General features: G+C 54.4%; 1 protein-coding gene across 1 annotated transcript; it reads left to right on the plus strand.

Annotated features, from left to right (window-relative positions):
• Nucleotides 1-97: 97 nt before the first annotated feature.
• On the plus strand, nt 98-17,685 carry SEC16B (SEC16 homolog B (S. cerevisiae); the record flags this gene model as incomplete). The annotated part of the gene is made up of 23 exons (XM_010079161.1): nt 98-154; nt 1,197-1,303; nt 1,828-1,933; nt 2,052-2,166; nt 2,903-3,032; nt 3,351-3,508; nt 4,123-4,184; nt 5,419-5,554; nt 5,691-5,921; nt 6,405-6,502; nt 7,152-7,233; nt 7,351-7,468; nt 7,828-7,939; nt 8,176-8,281; nt 8,674-8,814; nt 11,778-11,891; nt 12,288-12,381; nt 14,543-14,779; nt 15,279-15,346; nt 15,676-15,804; nt 15,990-16,091; nt 17,346-17,414; nt 17,621-17,685. Coding segments are annotated over 23 exons (2,637 nt in total), but the record flags the coding sequence as incomplete, so codon positions are not given.
• Nucleotides 17,686-17,740: the final 55 nt, after the last annotated feature.

The raw sequence follows: 17,740 nt of genomic DNA on the forward strand, positions 1-17,740 counted from the left end.
GTCCAGGCCCCCCGCCCAGACCTGGCTCCTGGAATGGGGTCCCCCTCCCCGGCCGTCCCGGGGTTGAGGGCCACCCCTCCCGGAGGGATGCCCGCAGACCAGCCTCCCGGGCTGGGACCCATGAGAGCAGCCGCCCTGCTCGGCCATACTCCAGGTGAGAGCTGCTTCACACTGTGGTGCTTGGACCCAGCCTCCTCATTGTAAACCCCTTTTAAAATAAAATTATTAAAATAAGCCCACTTCACTGCTCTTGTGGGCTTGCAATGCGGGTGCTGCCCTCGTCATGGCATGGGCAAAATGTGAGCAGCCACCGACCATGGTTAGGTGATGTCCAGCTATTCTTCTATATTTAAGGCTGCATGGCAGTTGCAGGTCTGATTTTTTTCTTGCATCTGTGACTCCTTTGCTTGCCATTTTACAGGTTTTGTCTCAGTCCCAAGGTGCATTTTTTCTTGAAGGTTTGATTAAATGCAGTTCTCTCTTAGTAAGTGCAAGGTGAACAATAAAAATACAGACGGTAATATAGGAGCAAAAGGGATCCTGCTAGCTCAGCTGCTGAAATAACGGATGGTGGAAGGATAAAATGTGGGCTAAAGGATGATCTCGGTGCTGAGAAAGAGCTTGGAGCGCTCCAGCAAATTTGGGTTGATTTGCTGGAGTTATTGCCCTCTGTGAATTATGGTGTGGGTACGCGGGGTTTTGTGCTGAGGTTGTGTGATGCTCGCACCGAGATAGGGGTGTTGCATGGGGCTGCCCAAATCGCTGTGTAAATTGTGAAGGGTTAAGGGATGTGAGTGCTTAGGCTGGGGCTGGGCTCTGGCGCAGGAGGAGACCCACGGAGTGGTGGACACAGCAGCTCCAGAGCAGGTGTTTTGGGCACCTTCACCTTACCTAAAATGTGAGGGAAAGTTGATCCCCATGACAAGTCCACACCATTGAGCTGAAATTGGGCATCTCCTGAAACTGCAATCCACAGCTTTTTTCATAAACAAGGATGGGAAAACATCCAAACTTCCTGCTGCTCCTTCCAGCAGTGATGCTGGACCCATTTCTGGTCCAGGAGAACCTGGGCAGGGGACCTGGCTTTATTTCCATCACCCTTTCTGCCTCCGAGGCATGAGTCTAACCCTAGATGTGGTCCAGTACCTACAGCAGTGCCCTTTCTTTCTCAGATTGTCTGTTGTGTTGTGTTTCAGGCAAGGCTATGAAGACCCCCACTGGCAGTATCCAGCAGCTGGCTACAGGGATGACTACACCTACCAAAGCCACCAGCGGCAGCCGGTGGCCTGGAAGGGTGACAGAGGTATGGGTTTATCCTTTGGGTCTGGGGATGGTGGCAAATTGCTGGAGAAGCGGCGACGCTTTCTCCAGATGGGCTCTTCTCCCAGGGCTTGCACATCTCCCTGCCTGTGCTCCTGGGCTGTCAGTGCTGTTCTCCTCGTGCAGCACTGTCCTCGGTTTGCATTTGGGAAACGTGAGCAGGAACTAGGTGCACCCAAGGGAATGTTTGATCTTGAGCTCTGGATAAAAACCTGCGTCATTCCTGGTTCCAGGCTGAAGTCAGTGCTGGTGGTGTGTGGTCAGGGTGGCCGGAGCCTAGTTTTTGCTGTTTTTGGAGTTCCTGGGCTGAAGAAAAGGGGAGGAAAGGACATCAGTGCTGTGTTGGCAAATGTGTACAGGGCTTTATCATACCTCCAGTGTGTTGGGCTAATTTGGAAGCAAATGGGCTGTGCATGGCAAATTGCCTGACTCATTGCTTTTCTTTTGCAAGTTCATTATGGCTTGTTGTTCTGGAGGGGCAGCACTAAATCTTGATTCTCCCTCTAGACCTGAGACAGGGAGAGCTTTACGGCAAGAGTACCAATTACCGGGAGCAGCACTACTACAGGGGTTACCACCCCAACCTGGCCACGGGCCCCCCAGGGCAGGACAGGTAAGGGTGTGGAGACTGGGCATCACCTGGTGCAACCATCTGCTGCAAAATTAGCGTGTTTGTGCCTGGTCCCAACATCTCTGACCGTCAGGGTGTCTCCTTTTGCTCCTGCCTGCAGGACGCAGACCTACGATTCCTACGAGAGGAGCTACATCTCGGCTGCCAGGAGGGAGAGGGCAGGGGGAGAAACCCTCAACAGCGATTCGGGAGAGGCTGGTGGCCAGCCCCAAGAGGTAACCTCACGATGGGCAGGGGTGGGGGACAAAAGGCTTGGGCATCTCCTGGAGATCTTGGTGCAATGCATGTGTCCCTCCTCCAGCTGAGAAGGAGGCTGAGGTGACAAAGGCTGCTTTGCTGTGTTGCACTCAGTGATTAAGAGTCTCTGGGGATTATTACAGTGGGTTATTGGTATTTATGAACTCTCTGTCTGCTAGGCTGCTGTTGCCCCAGGCATGGGGCTGTGCACCGCTTCCACACAGGGCCAAGAGCAGGACAGAAATCCAGGCTCGGTGGGATGCTCTTCTGCATCCTCCCGAGGTAGTTAAAAGCTGTGTGTCGTTGTCAGCTCTGTTCACCAAGTCCTGCTCCATCACACTCATGTCCTGATCACTGTGTTTTTTTGCCAAGAGCAAATTAAAAGATTGAATCAGAGCTGCTGTGGTGGTTTTGCTCCTGGTCAATGCTGCTTTGATTTCCCAAGCCCCATCTGTTGGCTGTTGAGGAGTCTGTGTTAGGGCTAGGAAAGCTGTTGTGGCTGATGTAAATTATTTTAAAAGCTGTTGGGCATGACCAGGGTATGTGCCATGATGAACTGAAGATGCTGAGGGGTGTGAGCTGCTCAGGTCTGTGCTGGGCACTTCCACAGAGCAGCAGAGCCTGTCCCACCGCCCTGGGAGCAGAAAAGTGGCCATGTCCCTAGTTTCTCAGCCAGATTTGTGTTTTCTCCCTTCCTCGAAGCCCTGGGGCCAGCCCAGCCTGCTCCTGCAGTACCGCGAGTCGGGGCTCAGCTCCAGCAGCTGTGAGCTCAGCCAGTACATCCACGATGGTGCCGACCACTATGACCCCAGGCTTTCGGGGACCTGGAGCCCGGCACAAGCAGGTGAGGTGGGATGGAGCCCTTGGTGAAGCTCTGACAAGGGGAGAGCAAGGAAATAAATGGCTGGAACTAGGAGGTGTGCTGTCTCACAGCATGGTCCTTTCCTGGAGGAGGTGGTGCCGGGGGTGAGCAGGGGGCTGTGGGGTGGGTGCAGGAGCTGCCACGCATGCGTTCAGCTTCAGGGGACCGTTCTTGCTCAGGGGGGACAGTGGAGGGTTACTGAAGTTTGGGGCCCAGGTTGGGACCTGGTCACCTCCTTCACGGTGGAGGTGGTGTGTAGTGGGGGTGAAGGGACTCACGGTGGCCTGTGTGTTGTTGCAGGGAGACCCTGGGTGCCCACTCCATCCCCGGTGGTACCCCTCAAGTTCTCAGTGCCACACGTGGTGGTGTGCTTCGGAGCCAGTGGCCAGCTGGTGCTGGTGTGTCCTCACCGCCCTGCCGCGGGGCAGCTCGCCCATGTCGAGATACACAGCCTGGAGGTACACCACAGCCGGCACCCCAGATGGCTCTCGGTCCCCTTGCTGGAGTGGCTGCTTTTGTCCTGAGGGATGCAAATGCCATTTGTCACCCAAACAGCCTCCTTGGCATCCTTCCTGTCCCCTGCTGCCATCTTATCGCCAGCCCACGTGGACTCTTGAGTCTGCGTTGTGCCAGCCTGTGCCTGGGCATTGCTTTCAGCCTTTGGGCCCCAAATCCTGCTCCTTCAGCTTCATGACCCTTATCATCTGTGACCTGTTCACAGTGATCTCTTTGGAAACAGATAGAGGTGGTTCATGCCTCTCTGAAGAATAATCCTGCTCATCTTTCTGAGGTGCTCCAATACAGAGGTCATACCCACCCCCAGAGTCTCCTCCAGCATTTCCGTCTCCTATTTTGCCTCCCAAAAATGTCTTGATATCTCAAGACATTTCTTTCCTGGACCTTAGAATTGAAGACCATGTGATGTTTAAGGGTCTATGCTCTGGGGTTACTTTAAGACAGCACAGAGAATGGGTTCACCAGCACTGAACTCTTGTCCAAGGCACTGATTAGCCCAGCTGTGGCTGGTCTGATTGCTCGAGTCTAGCTGCTGAATTTGCTCTTGTTTTTTTAGGTACTCCTTCATGACACAAAAGAGCTGGAGGAGCTACAGGCCTTCCCGGGGCCCCTGGCCAGGTATGCCGTACTGGCAGGTCCTCCAGGAGTGGTGTCCTCCTGGCTGTGCTGGCATGGCTGGCCTGGGACCACCTCTCCTTTGGGAGGGGACATGAGCTCAAGGCAGACTTTAGGGTCCCCACGGTTTTGAAATATCTGTGAAGGCCACATCTAGGTTCAGATTGGGAGCCCAGACCCTTTGCTGCAGTGTGAGTTGGTTTGGATGGTGTAGGTTGGTTTAGATGGTGTAGGTTGGTTTGGATTGTGGGAGAGTTTTTTTTTAATAGGCATAGGGTGTGGGTTTAGTGTGGTTTGTATGCTTGACCTTATTTTGTACCCATGTCCCAGAAAAACAATTTTTGGGAGATCTCTTTGTATGTCTGAATCCCTAGGCCAACCTACAGTTTAGCTTTTCCTAAGGCTTTTGTCCCCTGAGACTGTTGAGCAAGGCAGGGTCAGACCCAGCATGCACCTTCATCCAGTGTGAGCCTGGGGATGAGTCATGGTGTACCGCATCGGGTTGTCTCTTTATCATACTGGTTACACCGGCGTGTCTTCTGGTCACTCATAACCAAAGTGGGGAGAGAAAAGGAGTGTGCAGAAGGAGGAAAACCATTTACTCATCCAGAGAGCTGTGTATGCCCAGGAGCTGGGTAGAAGACCTGGAGGTTGCCCCTGGTGCCAAAGGGGATGTTGGGAATCTCCCACATTGGTGTGATTGAGTCAGGATCAGCATCTCCATCCCCAGCCCCTCTCCCCAGCTGATCTTGTGTCTCAACCACTCTTTCTTTCCAACTCTCTGATTATTTTATTGTAAGACAGCAGTTCTGCCTGGCTTGCACATAGTTTGAAGGTTTCTGCTTGTTTCAGACCCAAAGGGTTTTTGTGATCACAGGCGTGTCTTTCTCCTTGTGCTATGCCAGTTAAATAAAAGATGCTGCCTGTATGTGTGCCTGCTCCTGCAGGCAGACGTGAGGATGAAAATATCAGGAGGGCAGAAAGAGGGTTTGAGATGTACTCTGCATCCCTGAAACAAAGAAATCTGCAAAGAGTCATAATAATGATAAAGTTAAAGCATTTTTGAGCTTGATGTGGCCAATGTGGTATGTGGTTGTTGGCACTGGGGGTCTTCTCTTTTCTGTCTCTCACTTTGAATTGTTGGTATCTCCATCAATGAACCTGGGGATGCTTTGACTCTGAATTATGTTGTAGATTGTTTTGCCTTGGTTTTCTTTTGATGCCTTTTTTGCTGCAGGGAGGATCTGCACAAGGTGGATGTGATGACATTTTGTCAGCAGAAGATAGCCACGAGCTGTGATCTCTCAACACAGAGCGGCAGAGATTCAGCTCTTCTCTGGAAACTCCTGGTCCTCCTCTGCCGGCAGAATGGGGTAGGTGTCCCATGGAAGGGGAGGACCCTTTTTGTCTTAGAAGTGAGATAAGTTATGTGCCCTTCAGGTGCCTCTTGATCCAGTTGTGCCATCAGCCTTTGCTCATGGGCCTTGGTCCTCCCCTTCCCTTTTTCAGTCCATGGTGGGCTCAGACACAGCTGAGCTGCTGATGCAAGACTGCAGGCGTCGGGAGAAGTACAAGAGGCAAAACCCTGCAGCAAACCTGATCGGTGTGACAGACGATGATCGGATGTCACGTCAGCCAGGGACACTGGACCTCATCACGGGTGAGGTACCTCCTGTTGTGGAGACACAGGCACAGATAGTGGAGAAGTTCACCAAGCTCCTCTACTATGGCAGGAAGAAAGTAAGTGGTGAGTGGGATCCAGGACACAGGGCTGACTTATTTTATTGGCCCCTTTGGCCTCTTCAGGCAGATTTTAAAGGAAGAGTGGTCAACAGGGCTTATGGCAGTGATTTTCCACCTTTGGGATGGGGCTGTGATCTCAAGGGATACCAAAGGCACAGGGAGACTGAGGGTGGGATGCAGAGAAGCGTGGGTGCCCAGTCTGGGATCCCATGGTGGTGGGATCAAGAGCTAACAGGCAGCCCAGACCTGGAAATCCAGGGATGACACTATTGCTATGAAGGTCCCAGTTCTCGTTATTGTGCAAGGTAGAAAGACAAAGGGGCCTTTGTGAATGTGGAATACTTTTTTGGAGGGTAATAAAGCGAGAGCAGTCATCAGAGCTCTTCTCTGAGCTGGGTGAGCACGGGTTCTCCTGGCAGAAGAGGATGGTAGGGCAGTGGGGTTAGTGCACACCCTTTCTCTTCTCCATTTTGGCCGCAGGACGCTCTGGTGTGGGCCATGAGAAACCAGCTGTGGGGTCATGCCCTCTTCCTCTCCAGCAAGATGGACCCTCGGACCTACAGCTGGGTGCTCGCCGGGTAAGTTGGAGGAGCTAAAGCAAGGTATGATGCTCTGTGACTGGCCTTGCCAAGCTCGTTGTCCTTTTGGGTGCCCTCAGCCTTAACTTCAGATGGACTCTTTTAGAGGGGCCAAAGGGGAGAGGGGCATCTATCTGGATGGTCCTGAGTCCTTTGGGCTTCCTGTGGGACAGGAGAAACTAAGTAGGGGCTGGAAAGCAGAAGGAAAGCTGTCCCATGGAGCTGTGGGGTGGATTTATTCTGATTCTTTGGCTTTGCCCTGGATGCCCCAGCAAAGGTGGCCATTGGGATGGGGGGAGCTGGGCCATCTTCACCATGATCCAGCCTGGTCTGGATGAACTTGTATGAACACTTTCTGATGGAATTAACGTACTTAGTCTGGATTGGTTAGATCCCTTTAGGGAGAGTTAAGCAGAAATTTGGTCTTGTGCAACTTGAATCCTTTTAAGGAGGTTTTATCCAGCATTGTCGTGGAGACTTGCCTGCTCTGGAGGTAATGCAGATCGTCAGCCTGGTGGGCTGGTGATGCTTTCTGCCTTCTCTGGGAAGCCCCTCAGGACGCTGCTGTTCTGGGGTGTTTGGGACAAGCCCTTGGAGGTGAAAGAGGGTCTGGGGTCCTGACATGACAGCCCTATCTGTCTCCTCACAGGTTCACCAGCACACTGGCCACCAATGACCCCCTGCAGACCCTCTTCCAGCTCATGTCAGGAAGGATACCTCAGGCAGCACTGGTCCGTGAGCAAGAGGCTGGCCCCGGCGCATGTGCCCCTGTGCTGTCACCTGCCTGTGACACCCACCTTCTGGTGACCATCTCTGCTCACTTTCACTCTCCTGCTGTCTCCCTCCAGTGCTGTGGAGATGCCACATGGGGAGACTGGAGGCCCCACCTGGCCGTGATGTTGTCCAACAAGGTTGGAGACACGGAGCTGAACCACCGAGCCATCGTCATCATGGGAGACACTTTGGGTGAGCCCAGGCCATTGTAAGCAGTTATGTTCCCGGTGTCTTGTAACGGTGGGTGGACCTCTGCAATGTCACCACGTGTCCCCACTCTGGCTGGTGCTGAGATGGGGTGTGCATGCCTGTGCCCGTGCGGTGGCAGGGGTGAAACCCCCTCCTAGGTACAGAAAGCTGCAATTGGGGAAGACAGACAAAAACCCCCCAAAAAACAGGGAGAAGGGAGGGATCAGGGTCTGCATGGAAAGGGAAGAAAAGTGGGGCAGTTGGGTTTGGGTTTCCATGTGAGCTTGGGAGCCTCCAAAGCAATGCTGACCACATGATGAACTCTCAGGACTAAGTGTTTGTCTTTTTTTCCTCCCATCTAGCTGGGAAGGGAGCAGTTGAAGCAGCTCATTTCTGCTACCTGATGGCAGATATCCCTTTTGGTTACTTTGGGGCCAAGGCAGAGCGCATGTCTCTGCTGGGCAGCAGCCACCGGTGAGTGAACCCAGGAGGCAGCACTTTTGCCAAAGCGATGTGTCCCACCTTCTCCCCATCCCCAGGATCTCACTTTTATGCAAAAGCAATCTCTGTTTGTGGCCTTTTCCTGCTCTTCATGTGAGCTTTGCTCTGGGCCTCTCTGGGCACAGTGGTGGAGTTGTGAATCCATGTGTGGGGTTGCCTGGGGGGCAAGTTCTGCTTTCGCTTGCTGAACCTGCCCCTCTCCTCTGCAGCCAGGCCTTCACCCAGTTTGCCAGGACAGAGGTCATCCAGCGGATGGAAATCTTCGAGTACTGCCAGCAGCTACGACAACCCAAATCCTTCCTGCTCCCCTTCCAGGTAGATGCACAAGCAAATCCAGTGCAGCAGCTCAGACCTGTTCCAAAACATGCATCCATCCCCCTGAAGCTGGGGATTCAGGCTGTGCTACAAGGCTTGTTCCCTTGCCGGGCTTAGGGAGTGCCTCAGCACAAATTGGGTGGATGAATGAAGATGGTGTGCTCCCTGCCTGGCTGCTGGCTCCGTGCTGGTCTGGCCTCACAACAGCATCATGGTTTGGGGAGCACGGCTGGGCTGGGAAGGGGTGAGGTGCCCCTAAGTTGTGGGTGACCTCTGGGTGGTGAGACCCATGGCCCAAGGTGCTCTGAGTCATGCTGGGATGATGTGCCAGGGACCTGTGGGCATAAGCATCCCCTCTCTTGCTTACCTGCACTCTGCATCCCTCTCCCGAGGCGTACAAGCTCCTCTACGCCTCTCGCCTGGCTGACCACGGGCTCCCAGCTCAGGCTCTGCAATACTGCGAGCAGATTGCCACCGTGCTGCTGGCCCAGGATCCAGCCAACCACCCCATCCTGACCCAGCAAGTGATACAGGTGAGTCCTGTGCCCCCCTGCATCCTTGGCAGGGTGGTACCCATTCAGGATGCGGTGCGGTGGGAAGCATCCTCGGTGTTTTCCCATGGCCAGGGGTGCTTGGCAGCTCTGAGCAGCACCCCCCCCAGGGTTTGCTGCCTGGCGTGGGCTGAGCACAGCAAAGCCAACACCTCCGTGGAGTCTCTAATACCCACGGATTTAGGGTAGAAAACAAAGGAATTGTGTTGGCTGCCAAGTAGGAGCAGAGTTATTTGGAAGCAAAGAATGTTTTCTATTCTGGAGGGGCTTTTTGAACTTCTAAATGGCACAGACTTAAGCAACTGAAGTGTGACTGTGTGACATTTCCCCTCCAGCACATCATCTCACAATTGCATTTACCTGCCAGGCGCTCTTTTGGGGTGACAGTGAATAGGAGCATGTCCCAGCTTGCAGCCCCAAGCCCAGCTCTTCTGCCACATGAGTGGGGCACTGGGGCAGGGAGGGGAGAAGCAAAGTGTCCCAGGTCCCCTCCAGGCAGGCTGGGCTCCCAGGACAGTGGGTCTGCCCCCTCTATGCACATCACCAGGGCAGTGCCAAGGCTGCTCATAGCATTTCTCTGCTGGGAATGGAGAAAAAGCCACGGTGCTGTGAGAGGAAGGGCAGCAAGGATGTGTGTCTGAAGCAGGTGCTGCAGAAATTACCCAAACCTTGGCTGGCGCAGCCCCCCCACCCCATCGTTGAAACCTATTTACTCTGTAACAGCCTCTCAGATCTGCTGTTCTGCTGGGGATAATGCTTCTCCTGGGAGAAAACACTTTCATCTGAAAAACGAGCGCATTCGTAGACACTCTTGCCTTTGATGTTTTAGACTGGGTAACAAATTATGATACACATTAGTGTTTGATTAAGACTTCCCCTCTTTTGAAGCTGGGGACGATATACAACCAGGTGCTGGTTCATTAATGTTGGATCAAAGTGCACATTAGCTTTTGGATTAAGCATTCTCCCTTGTTTAGGAGTAATCATGCTTATAATTTCCTCTTTCCTGCAGTTGATTTAGGCTGAACACACGTTTGCCAAGAGAGGGGACAGTGGGTCTGTAGGTAGCGCAAGCTCCCGGCTGGGTGCTGGGTGACTCTGCTCTTCGTGGCTGTCGCATGTCCTGTGCTGGGCTCCAGGCACTTGGGTTGTGTAAAGGAGGTGGGAAGTGGTTTGTGCTGGTTTAGGCTTTGTTTTTAAAAGCTTTGGGAATAGGAAGAAATGGCTGATTGGGACTGGTGTGGGGGGGATAGCTGAGACCTGCATGATTGTGGAGGGTGGCTGCAAAGTCACCTCTGGATGGCTTTTGGTGGCCCTTGATGTGACAGCCTTGTAGCAAAGCTGAGAAGATAAGTGAGCACAAGGTGGATGAAAGGAGCTGGGAAGGAGCTTGATAAATCCCCAAGAAGTGAGTTGATACCAGCAAGAGCAAATTCAGTAAAGCCTTCAGTGAGGTCTTGGGGTGGCTGTCATCTCCCCTCATCCAGCTGTCTTCAAACTGGACCCATGTGTAAGCAATTTCTCCAGCCTGGGATTCAGCTCTGCAGGGAACCCTCCATCACACCCTGGGGCTGTGGGATGGCTTGTCCCAGAAGAGCCTCTTGCCCTGTTGACATTAGCTGGAGCCCCATGTCATTGGGATGGCAGTACCCCTCTCCTGCAGGAGAAATTAAACCCGCAGCAGCAATACTGCAGAGAGGGACCTGGGGGAGATAGTGGAGCATGGAAAAAATACCGAGCAGCAACATAACAGGATGCTGTTGTAAAAAAAAAAAAAAAAAAAAAAAAGGCAATGTTATAATGTGATTCTGGGCTGTGAGAGCAAGAACAGCATGTGTGAGACAGGAAGGTGATAATCCCCTCATGCTTGGGTCTCAGGGGTCTTGGCTGGGGCACTGTGTGCCCCATTTGAGATGCTGCGCTCGGAGACAGGGCCAAACTGGAGCAAGCGCAGAAGAGAAGAGCAGGCGTGATAAGAGATTGAGGGGAAAAAATGACCACCAAAGAAGGCTTTTGGGGCATTTTATTTTCCAGGCAAGATATGCTGGGGGAGGAAGGGGTGTGGGGGATGTGATAACGGTCCCCTGGCACACAGGAGGCTGCTTCTCAGGGGGTGGTGTCTGGCTGTCCCTGCATCTTCTGCGGGAGCAGGAAAAAGAGGCTTAATGTGTGGCAGGGAAGATTTCACTTAGATATTCAGAAAAAACTCCTTAGCTCTAAGGATGTTAAGCATCAGGACAGGCCTGGGAGGTGGTGAAATCTTCTCCTTGGAGATTTGTTAAGTGCAAACCACACAAACACGGGCGGCACAGGCTGGTGTGGGCACACAGGATTTTCTGGAGTGTTGGCAGATGGATCAGGTAACCTCGGAAAGGTCCCTCCCAGCCCTGCATTTCTGTTGTTTCCTGGGTGGTTATTAGCGATGACAATGCTTATTGCAAAGCCAGGGGAGGAAACGGCCAGGTGAGCCCTTAGCTCAAACCCTCTGGCTCCCATCCATCCTCGTAGGGTGGGTAGGGGTTGATGTGCTGCCCTGGGAGCTGGGCTCTTCCCAGGGCTCCTGGTGAGGTGTCCTGCAAACCCAGGCTGGCTGTTAAGTGGGATTAAAGATGCTCATTTTCCTCAGAGGAGAAATGGATGGTGATAGTTACCTGCCTCTGATGTGAAGAACATCTCTGACATTGGTACTTTGACATGGCTGTGGAGGTGGCTGAGCTCACCCTGCTGGGAGGCTCTGCGGGGCACGGGATGGGCCAGCAACAATGCAGGAGAGGGAATACATCCTGCACAAGAGGCTGGTGCTACTTTTACCCCCGTGTTATGAAGTGCAGTGCTGGTGCTATTTTCCTCAGTGTGTCCAGCCATGTGCAATTTCTGCAAGGGCTGGTCTCTTCCTCACGGACCCAAGATGTGTGACGAGCCCCGTTGCCCTCCTGTCTCTGCAGCTAGCCGAGCGGCTGAAGCTCTCCGACCCTCTGCTCCTGGAGATGCCAGAGCAGGACCAGATGCTGGAGCCTGACTGGCTGGTGCAGCTCCGAGCCTGCTGCCAGGAGTGGGAGGTAAGGAGGAGCAGGGATGCTGGGGGGCAGCGGGTTTGCATTGTAACTTGTCCATGAAAGCATCTTCCTCCTCTGCCCGGAATCCAAGGGGACAGGTAGGGAGGTTCAAAGGCTGTTATTACTCAGAGGCTTTTCCCCTTGGCTTGGGAGCTCTGAGATTTGGCCTCTGCTGCGGGACCAGCAGCTGCCTTCCCTTGCTGGGAAAGAGCTGTGACCATGCTGGTATGGGTCTCACCCATAACCTGGGCTCCCATAGCCTGGGGGGGGGTTGTGAGCCCCCCAGCCCCACCAGCACCACGCTTCTCTTTACATCAGCGTTGTGCTTTCCTTAGTCTTTGCCCAGTGCCACTCCATTTTCCATCTGTTTTATCATGTTTTCCCTCTGACTCCTTGCAGGTGGAAGACGACCTTCCTCCGGAGGTGGAACCCACTCAGCCAGGGCTCTCCTGGAGCCCTGCATCAACGGCAGGGAAAGAAAAGGAAGCAGCAGGTAAAGAAAAGGAAGCAGCGGGTTGCAATTGCTTCAGCAAGCTTCTCAGACATGGAGCTGTGCTGCCATGAGCTGGGAGCATCTGTCCCTGGTGCCCCACTCCTTGGAGCATCTCTCATCAGTTGCCCTTGTCCCTTACATTCCTCCCAACGCTTAAAGTTTGGCTCCTGCCTGGATGCATCCCTCTGACATGGGGCTGCAAATGGAGGGGTTGGTGCTTGTGCCCTCCATACAAAGTCTGAGTAATTGGGGCTAATTACCACAGCTTCAGGAGTCCCTGTGGGCAGTGTGGGAGGAGAAGGGGGCCGGTGATGGGTGGCTGGATGAAGCACATGTCTCCTGGCTGAGCCCTGGGGGAGACGGCCTGGTTCCCAGGCAGTCCTCTCAAAAGATTCGGGTAGGGGCTTGTCCCTCTGCGTGCTGGGCTGCAGCGTGCCTGTTCGTGAAGCCCCAGCGTTCCCCCTTCCCCACTGCTTCTTTCATCCTTTTGCTTTGCCTCTTGGTGATCCCCAGAGTCCCCTCCCACGCTGGTCCACCCCAAGGGTCAGAGACATCAAGATGAGAGACGTGAGCTCCTGCTGGGCAGCTGTGGAGGGCAGGAGAGCTTTCCCTTCTTGGCTGGGCAGTGTGTCCATCGAGATGTCCCACCAAGGAGAAGGCAGGGGCTGGGGACCTGTCAGTGTTGCTGCACAGCCTCCTTCAGCAGCAGGATGCCCCGGCACTGCCCGCTGCTCCTCATCGCTGCTCAGATCTGGCTTTCTGCTGGGAACATCAGCGCTGATGGGTGGAGAATAAAGGCTGGTGCAGACAGGATAAAACATGACAAATTCCTCCAAGCCCTTTCTTCCTATCAGCTTTCTCTGCTGCTGCCAAATTCCTTTTCAAAGAGCTCTCCCAGGCAGTAAAAAGGATCATGAATCCTGATTGCCTTCTGCTGCTATTAGGGCTGAAGCTATGATCATCCTGCCCTGGAAAAAAGTCACAGATATGATGGGATGGTTTCTCTGAGCGGCGAGAGAAACCTCTGTGTGGTCTCTGCAGCTTGTGTCCCTGATGCTTGGCACTTGTGTTCATTGAGAAGGGCACCCAGAGCCACCATCTCAGGGACAGAGATGCTGGCTGGGTGCTGACTTCACCAGTCTTGGAAAGACAAAGCCTGAATCAAGCTGCCAAGCTGGAACCCACCTGGGTCACAGCAGCCTCCCTCTCTATCCTTACAGCCTTGGGCTCTCCTCCCTGACATTCTCCAGCTGACCTGGCTGGGTAGCATGGAGTTGAGCATCCATCTCCCTCCCTGTGGATCATCTCCCGGCTGCCATGAGCAGCTCCAGGGTGCGAAGCTGACCCAGAGCAGGCTGGAGGGGATGCCAGCAGGCAAAGCAAAGGGTTTTGCAGCACTGCATCCAAGAGGTGCCATAATCTGTCCCCAGGCTCAGACTCCACGGGGTGCCTGGCCATGTCTCGTGGTGATGGGAGAGAAACTTCCCAGTGCCCAGCACATTTCTGGCTGCAGGCTGCAGAGCTGGAAGAAGCGGGACATGCACCTGGGATGAACGGCAGCGTGCTGCCTGCGCCGTGTCTAACATCAGTCAGAGCAACGTCTGTGTGTGTTGAATAAAACAAACCCTGCTTGCTCAACCTGCCTTTCAAAGAAAAAAAAAAAGCAACCCTGAATAAATCTGCCTAAAGCAAGAAACTCATCTGTGGGTGCTCCTGTGGAGCTGGAGTGAAGGCTGTGGCTTCCCGGTGAATTTTCTTTCCTGCGCTCGGGGTGTGCAGCAGGAGTGGAATAAAAGGCTGGAGGCCCCGGGCTCCTTTGAACTGCCAGGCAGGTGCTGCTCACGCTTGGTCTCTTTGCTTCCATCGCATCCCCCTTCGGAGTTCATTCGCAACCTCGGGCATGTTCCCAGCAGGTTTTTCCCCATCTTTCCCAGCCCACCTTCCTTGAAGCCTCCAAAATGTCCCTGCTGCTCTGCCATGCCCTGCCTCCTCCCTCACCTGGTCCCTGGGGTCCCTCCTCACCCCCCGGCTCCAGCTGATGTAAAATGGAAGAGGGGAGAATTCTGTGCAACAGCCCAAAAAATTGTAAGCACCAGAGTAAACTCCTGAGGTGGTGGTTTTCTCTTTTTTTTTTTTTTTTCTCCTCTTTTTTTTTTTTCAGATGGAGAACCCAACCACGAGTTTCCCCAGAGTGAGGTCTACCAGTATGACCAGTGGTACCAGCCCAAGCCACCCCAAGGACCCAGCTCCCATGAGGACATGTCCCTGCAGCCCCCAGCAGCATCGCCACTGCTCAGCGCTGGGCAAGAACTGCAGCCCCCTGTGCTCGGCCCGGGGACGGCCACCCCTCCAGGAAGGGTTCTTCCTGAGCCCCCTCCGCAGGCGATGCCACCCGCAGGTTGGTGTTCCAGCCTTGCTTCTCTGCAAGGTGGTGTCAGGTTGATGGTTGGACTTGATGAGCCTTGAGGTCTTTTCCAACCTTAATGATTCTATGATTCTATGAAAAGTGCCTGTCCCCAGTTAGCAGCAGTGGGATGGGGCATCCCGCTCTGGCTGCCCTGGGCAGGTGGGTCTTCATTTGTGGAAGAGCTTTCCCAAAGCAGGAAGAGAGGGCAATGATGGGTTGGTGGCTTCCCTGCCAGGTGGGAAAACCAGTTGCAAGTCCAATGGTGCAGGTTTTTGAGATGCACTGGTGCAGCCCTGTGCCTTCCCCCCTCCCTGGTGCTGCCGTGGACAGGGACAGGGTCCAGAATAGGCTTTTGCATCTCCGGGGGGGCATCTTGGCCATACAGCCTTCCTCTGGGGTGGGATGATAGAAGCACTGAAAATACCTCTGCTAGAGATGGCAGGAGCTCCTTAGGCCAAACCATGACTGTGTCCTTCCCTCTTTTCTGCAGAAGTTGGGGAGCCCCAGGACACCCCGCTATCCCCCAGGGGGGTGCAGCCACTCTTCCCAGTAGCACAGGTGAGTTGGAGGGGTCAGGGACACTGTCCTATTTGGGACCCCAGGTGGAATTTGGAACCATGTACTTAGCTGGCACAGAAGCTCCCCATCATGGTGCCAGCCATCTCCTTGGTGACCTGACAGGTCAGGGTAGCCCCCTCCTGCCTCCAGGACACTGAGCTGCCCACCGCCCCCCACTGTGGGTGCTGTCCCTCCCGTGTAAGGGACATAGGGGTCCCTGGGGACACTATCTATTCAGCCTGGCATGGAGGAGTCGTGGGGACGCTCTGGTTATGCTTGGGGTGGCTCTTCTGGGAAGACCAAGCAGCAGCTCCCATCTCTGATGCCAGAAGGAGTTACAGACAAGAGCGCGGAACATCTCGGAGAGCTCCACCTTCTCCTTGGAAGAGGACAGCCAGCATTCCTCGGAGAGCGCAGCCGAAGATACCCCCGAAGAGCCAGCACCAGCAGAGGACAAGGTGAGCGTACCAGAGCTGGTGAGGAGCTTGGTGCTTTGAGCTTGCCCATCCCCAGTGTCCACCGTGCCTGCCCTGACCTGGGCAAAATGGTGTCTGCTCCCAGCTGGCATGGCGGGCATCTCGGTGGCCGTGACATCCTCCCCTGCTCACCCATTTCCATTGACTGTGACACCTCCATTTCGCAGAGCGCCGGGTTCAGGTGGTTTGGCTGGTTTCGGTCGAAGCCCACCAAGGAAACATCTCCCAAAGCAGAGATGGCCCCGGACTCCCCCACGTCGGGACCACAGGTAGGGGACAAAAGGCTGTCCTGTCCCTGGGGTGACACCCAGGGTTACAGCCATGGGGACAGGTGACACATCTCCCCCTTTGCCCACTCCTTCTCCCTCCATCCTCGTGCAGGTGGCTGGGCTGTGCCATTACACAGCTCTCTGTGGCCGTAGCCGCTCTGTGTGGGGACAGAGTGGGACCAGGAGCCCTTTTAGCCTGGAAGTGAATCCTTGATTAATAATAATTGTAAATTTATAAAGCCTCTTTGTTCAGGGAGGTCCTCCAAGGACTTGACAAACTCTGCAGGGATCACTTGTCCTCCACTGGAGTGGAAAGGAGCGGCACTGCTTGGTCAGGTTTTAGGAGCTGAAGGGAAGGAAAACCTCTTTAATTCGGAAGGGCAGTGGAGAGGGGGAAGCAGCCACGCGTGGTTAGCCCCGTCCTGGCTGAGTCCTCGGGGTGTCACACCCCCCTGTGCAGGCTGGTGGTGGGCTTGGAGGCAGATGTTGGAGCGAGATCCTCCCCTGAAAGTTCCCTCCTGACTGAGAATGACTTACAGTCCTGGAGCAGAGAATGTGGGGATATTCTTCCAAAACTTATCAGGACATGAGGAACGGAGGGGGACCTGTGGATGCTGGTGGCTCTTGGCACTGTAACTCGGCTTGGTGTCAAGCCTCCTTCCTAACTTTGAACTCTCCGGGTGCTTTAGCTTTGTGCCAGGGCTTGTTGCCCTGACCCTGTAGCTCTTGGGGTACCTCTCCAGCAGGGTGGGTGCAGAGCGATACCCCAAAGGCGTGGTGTGGTACCTGGTGCAGAGGTCTCCTCACCATATGAGGAGCTTCTGCTGTAAGCGGGTGGATGTGGTTTCAGGAACGGACGTCGCCATCCCCACCTGAGTCTCCTCTCACACCTGGGACAAGCCCTTTGGCTCAGCCTCTGTCCAGAAACCCTGGTAAATGCAGCATGTGTCCCCTTGACCCTCTTGCTGTATCAGTCTTTTGGATGCTGCTCCTTAATTTTATTTTTTTTTAAATTTGTTTTTGTTGCATGCCCCAGGAGGAATGCAAGGTGAAGACGCTTTTCCTGTTACTCCTGTGTCCATTGAGATGAAAGGCCCATGGGATGTGGGTGGCGGGGAGTCAGCGGGAGAGCAGGTGAGGAGAGGAGGGAGATGTATTTGTGGGTGATGAAGGGGTCCAGGACACCTCTCTGCTTGGGGTGGCTCTGAAATTGGGGAGGAGGGTGCCCATTAAGTTTCTTTTCATCCCTTCCAGACCAGCCCCCACGAATCTCCCCCACCGGTGGGGACAATCCCCCTCTTCAACCCTGTCCAGGTCTCTCAGGTGAGAGTAACCTCCTGGGGTGTTGCTCCTCGCTTTTTGGGGTGTGTGTGTGTGGAGGGGTGGCTCCTGATTTTTGGGGTGATGCCAGATTGCCTGCAATGTGCTATGGGCAGGGGGGATATTTGTGGCTGCATCCAGAGGACAGCAGATCCACATTTTTGGGGTACTACCCTCCCTGACACCATCTCTCTCTCTCTGCTCCCCAGCTTGCCGCTGCCTCTCGACCCATGCAACCCAGGCTGCTTTCCCAGCGCTGCTACCCCAACCTGTTGTGAGCCAAGGGGTGGCAGAGGCTGGGCCCACGGCCCCGGATGATGCACGGTGTC

The sequence above is a fragment of the Pterocles gutturalis genome, unplaced genomic scaffold (genome assembly GCF_000699245.1).
Source record: "Pterocles gutturalis isolate BGI_N339 unplaced genomic scaffold, ASM69924v1 scaffold8511, whole genome shotgun sequence".
NCBI classification, from domain to species: domain Eukaryota; kingdom Metazoa; phylum Chordata; class Aves; order Pterocliformes; family Pteroclidae; genus Pterocles; species Pterocles gutturalis.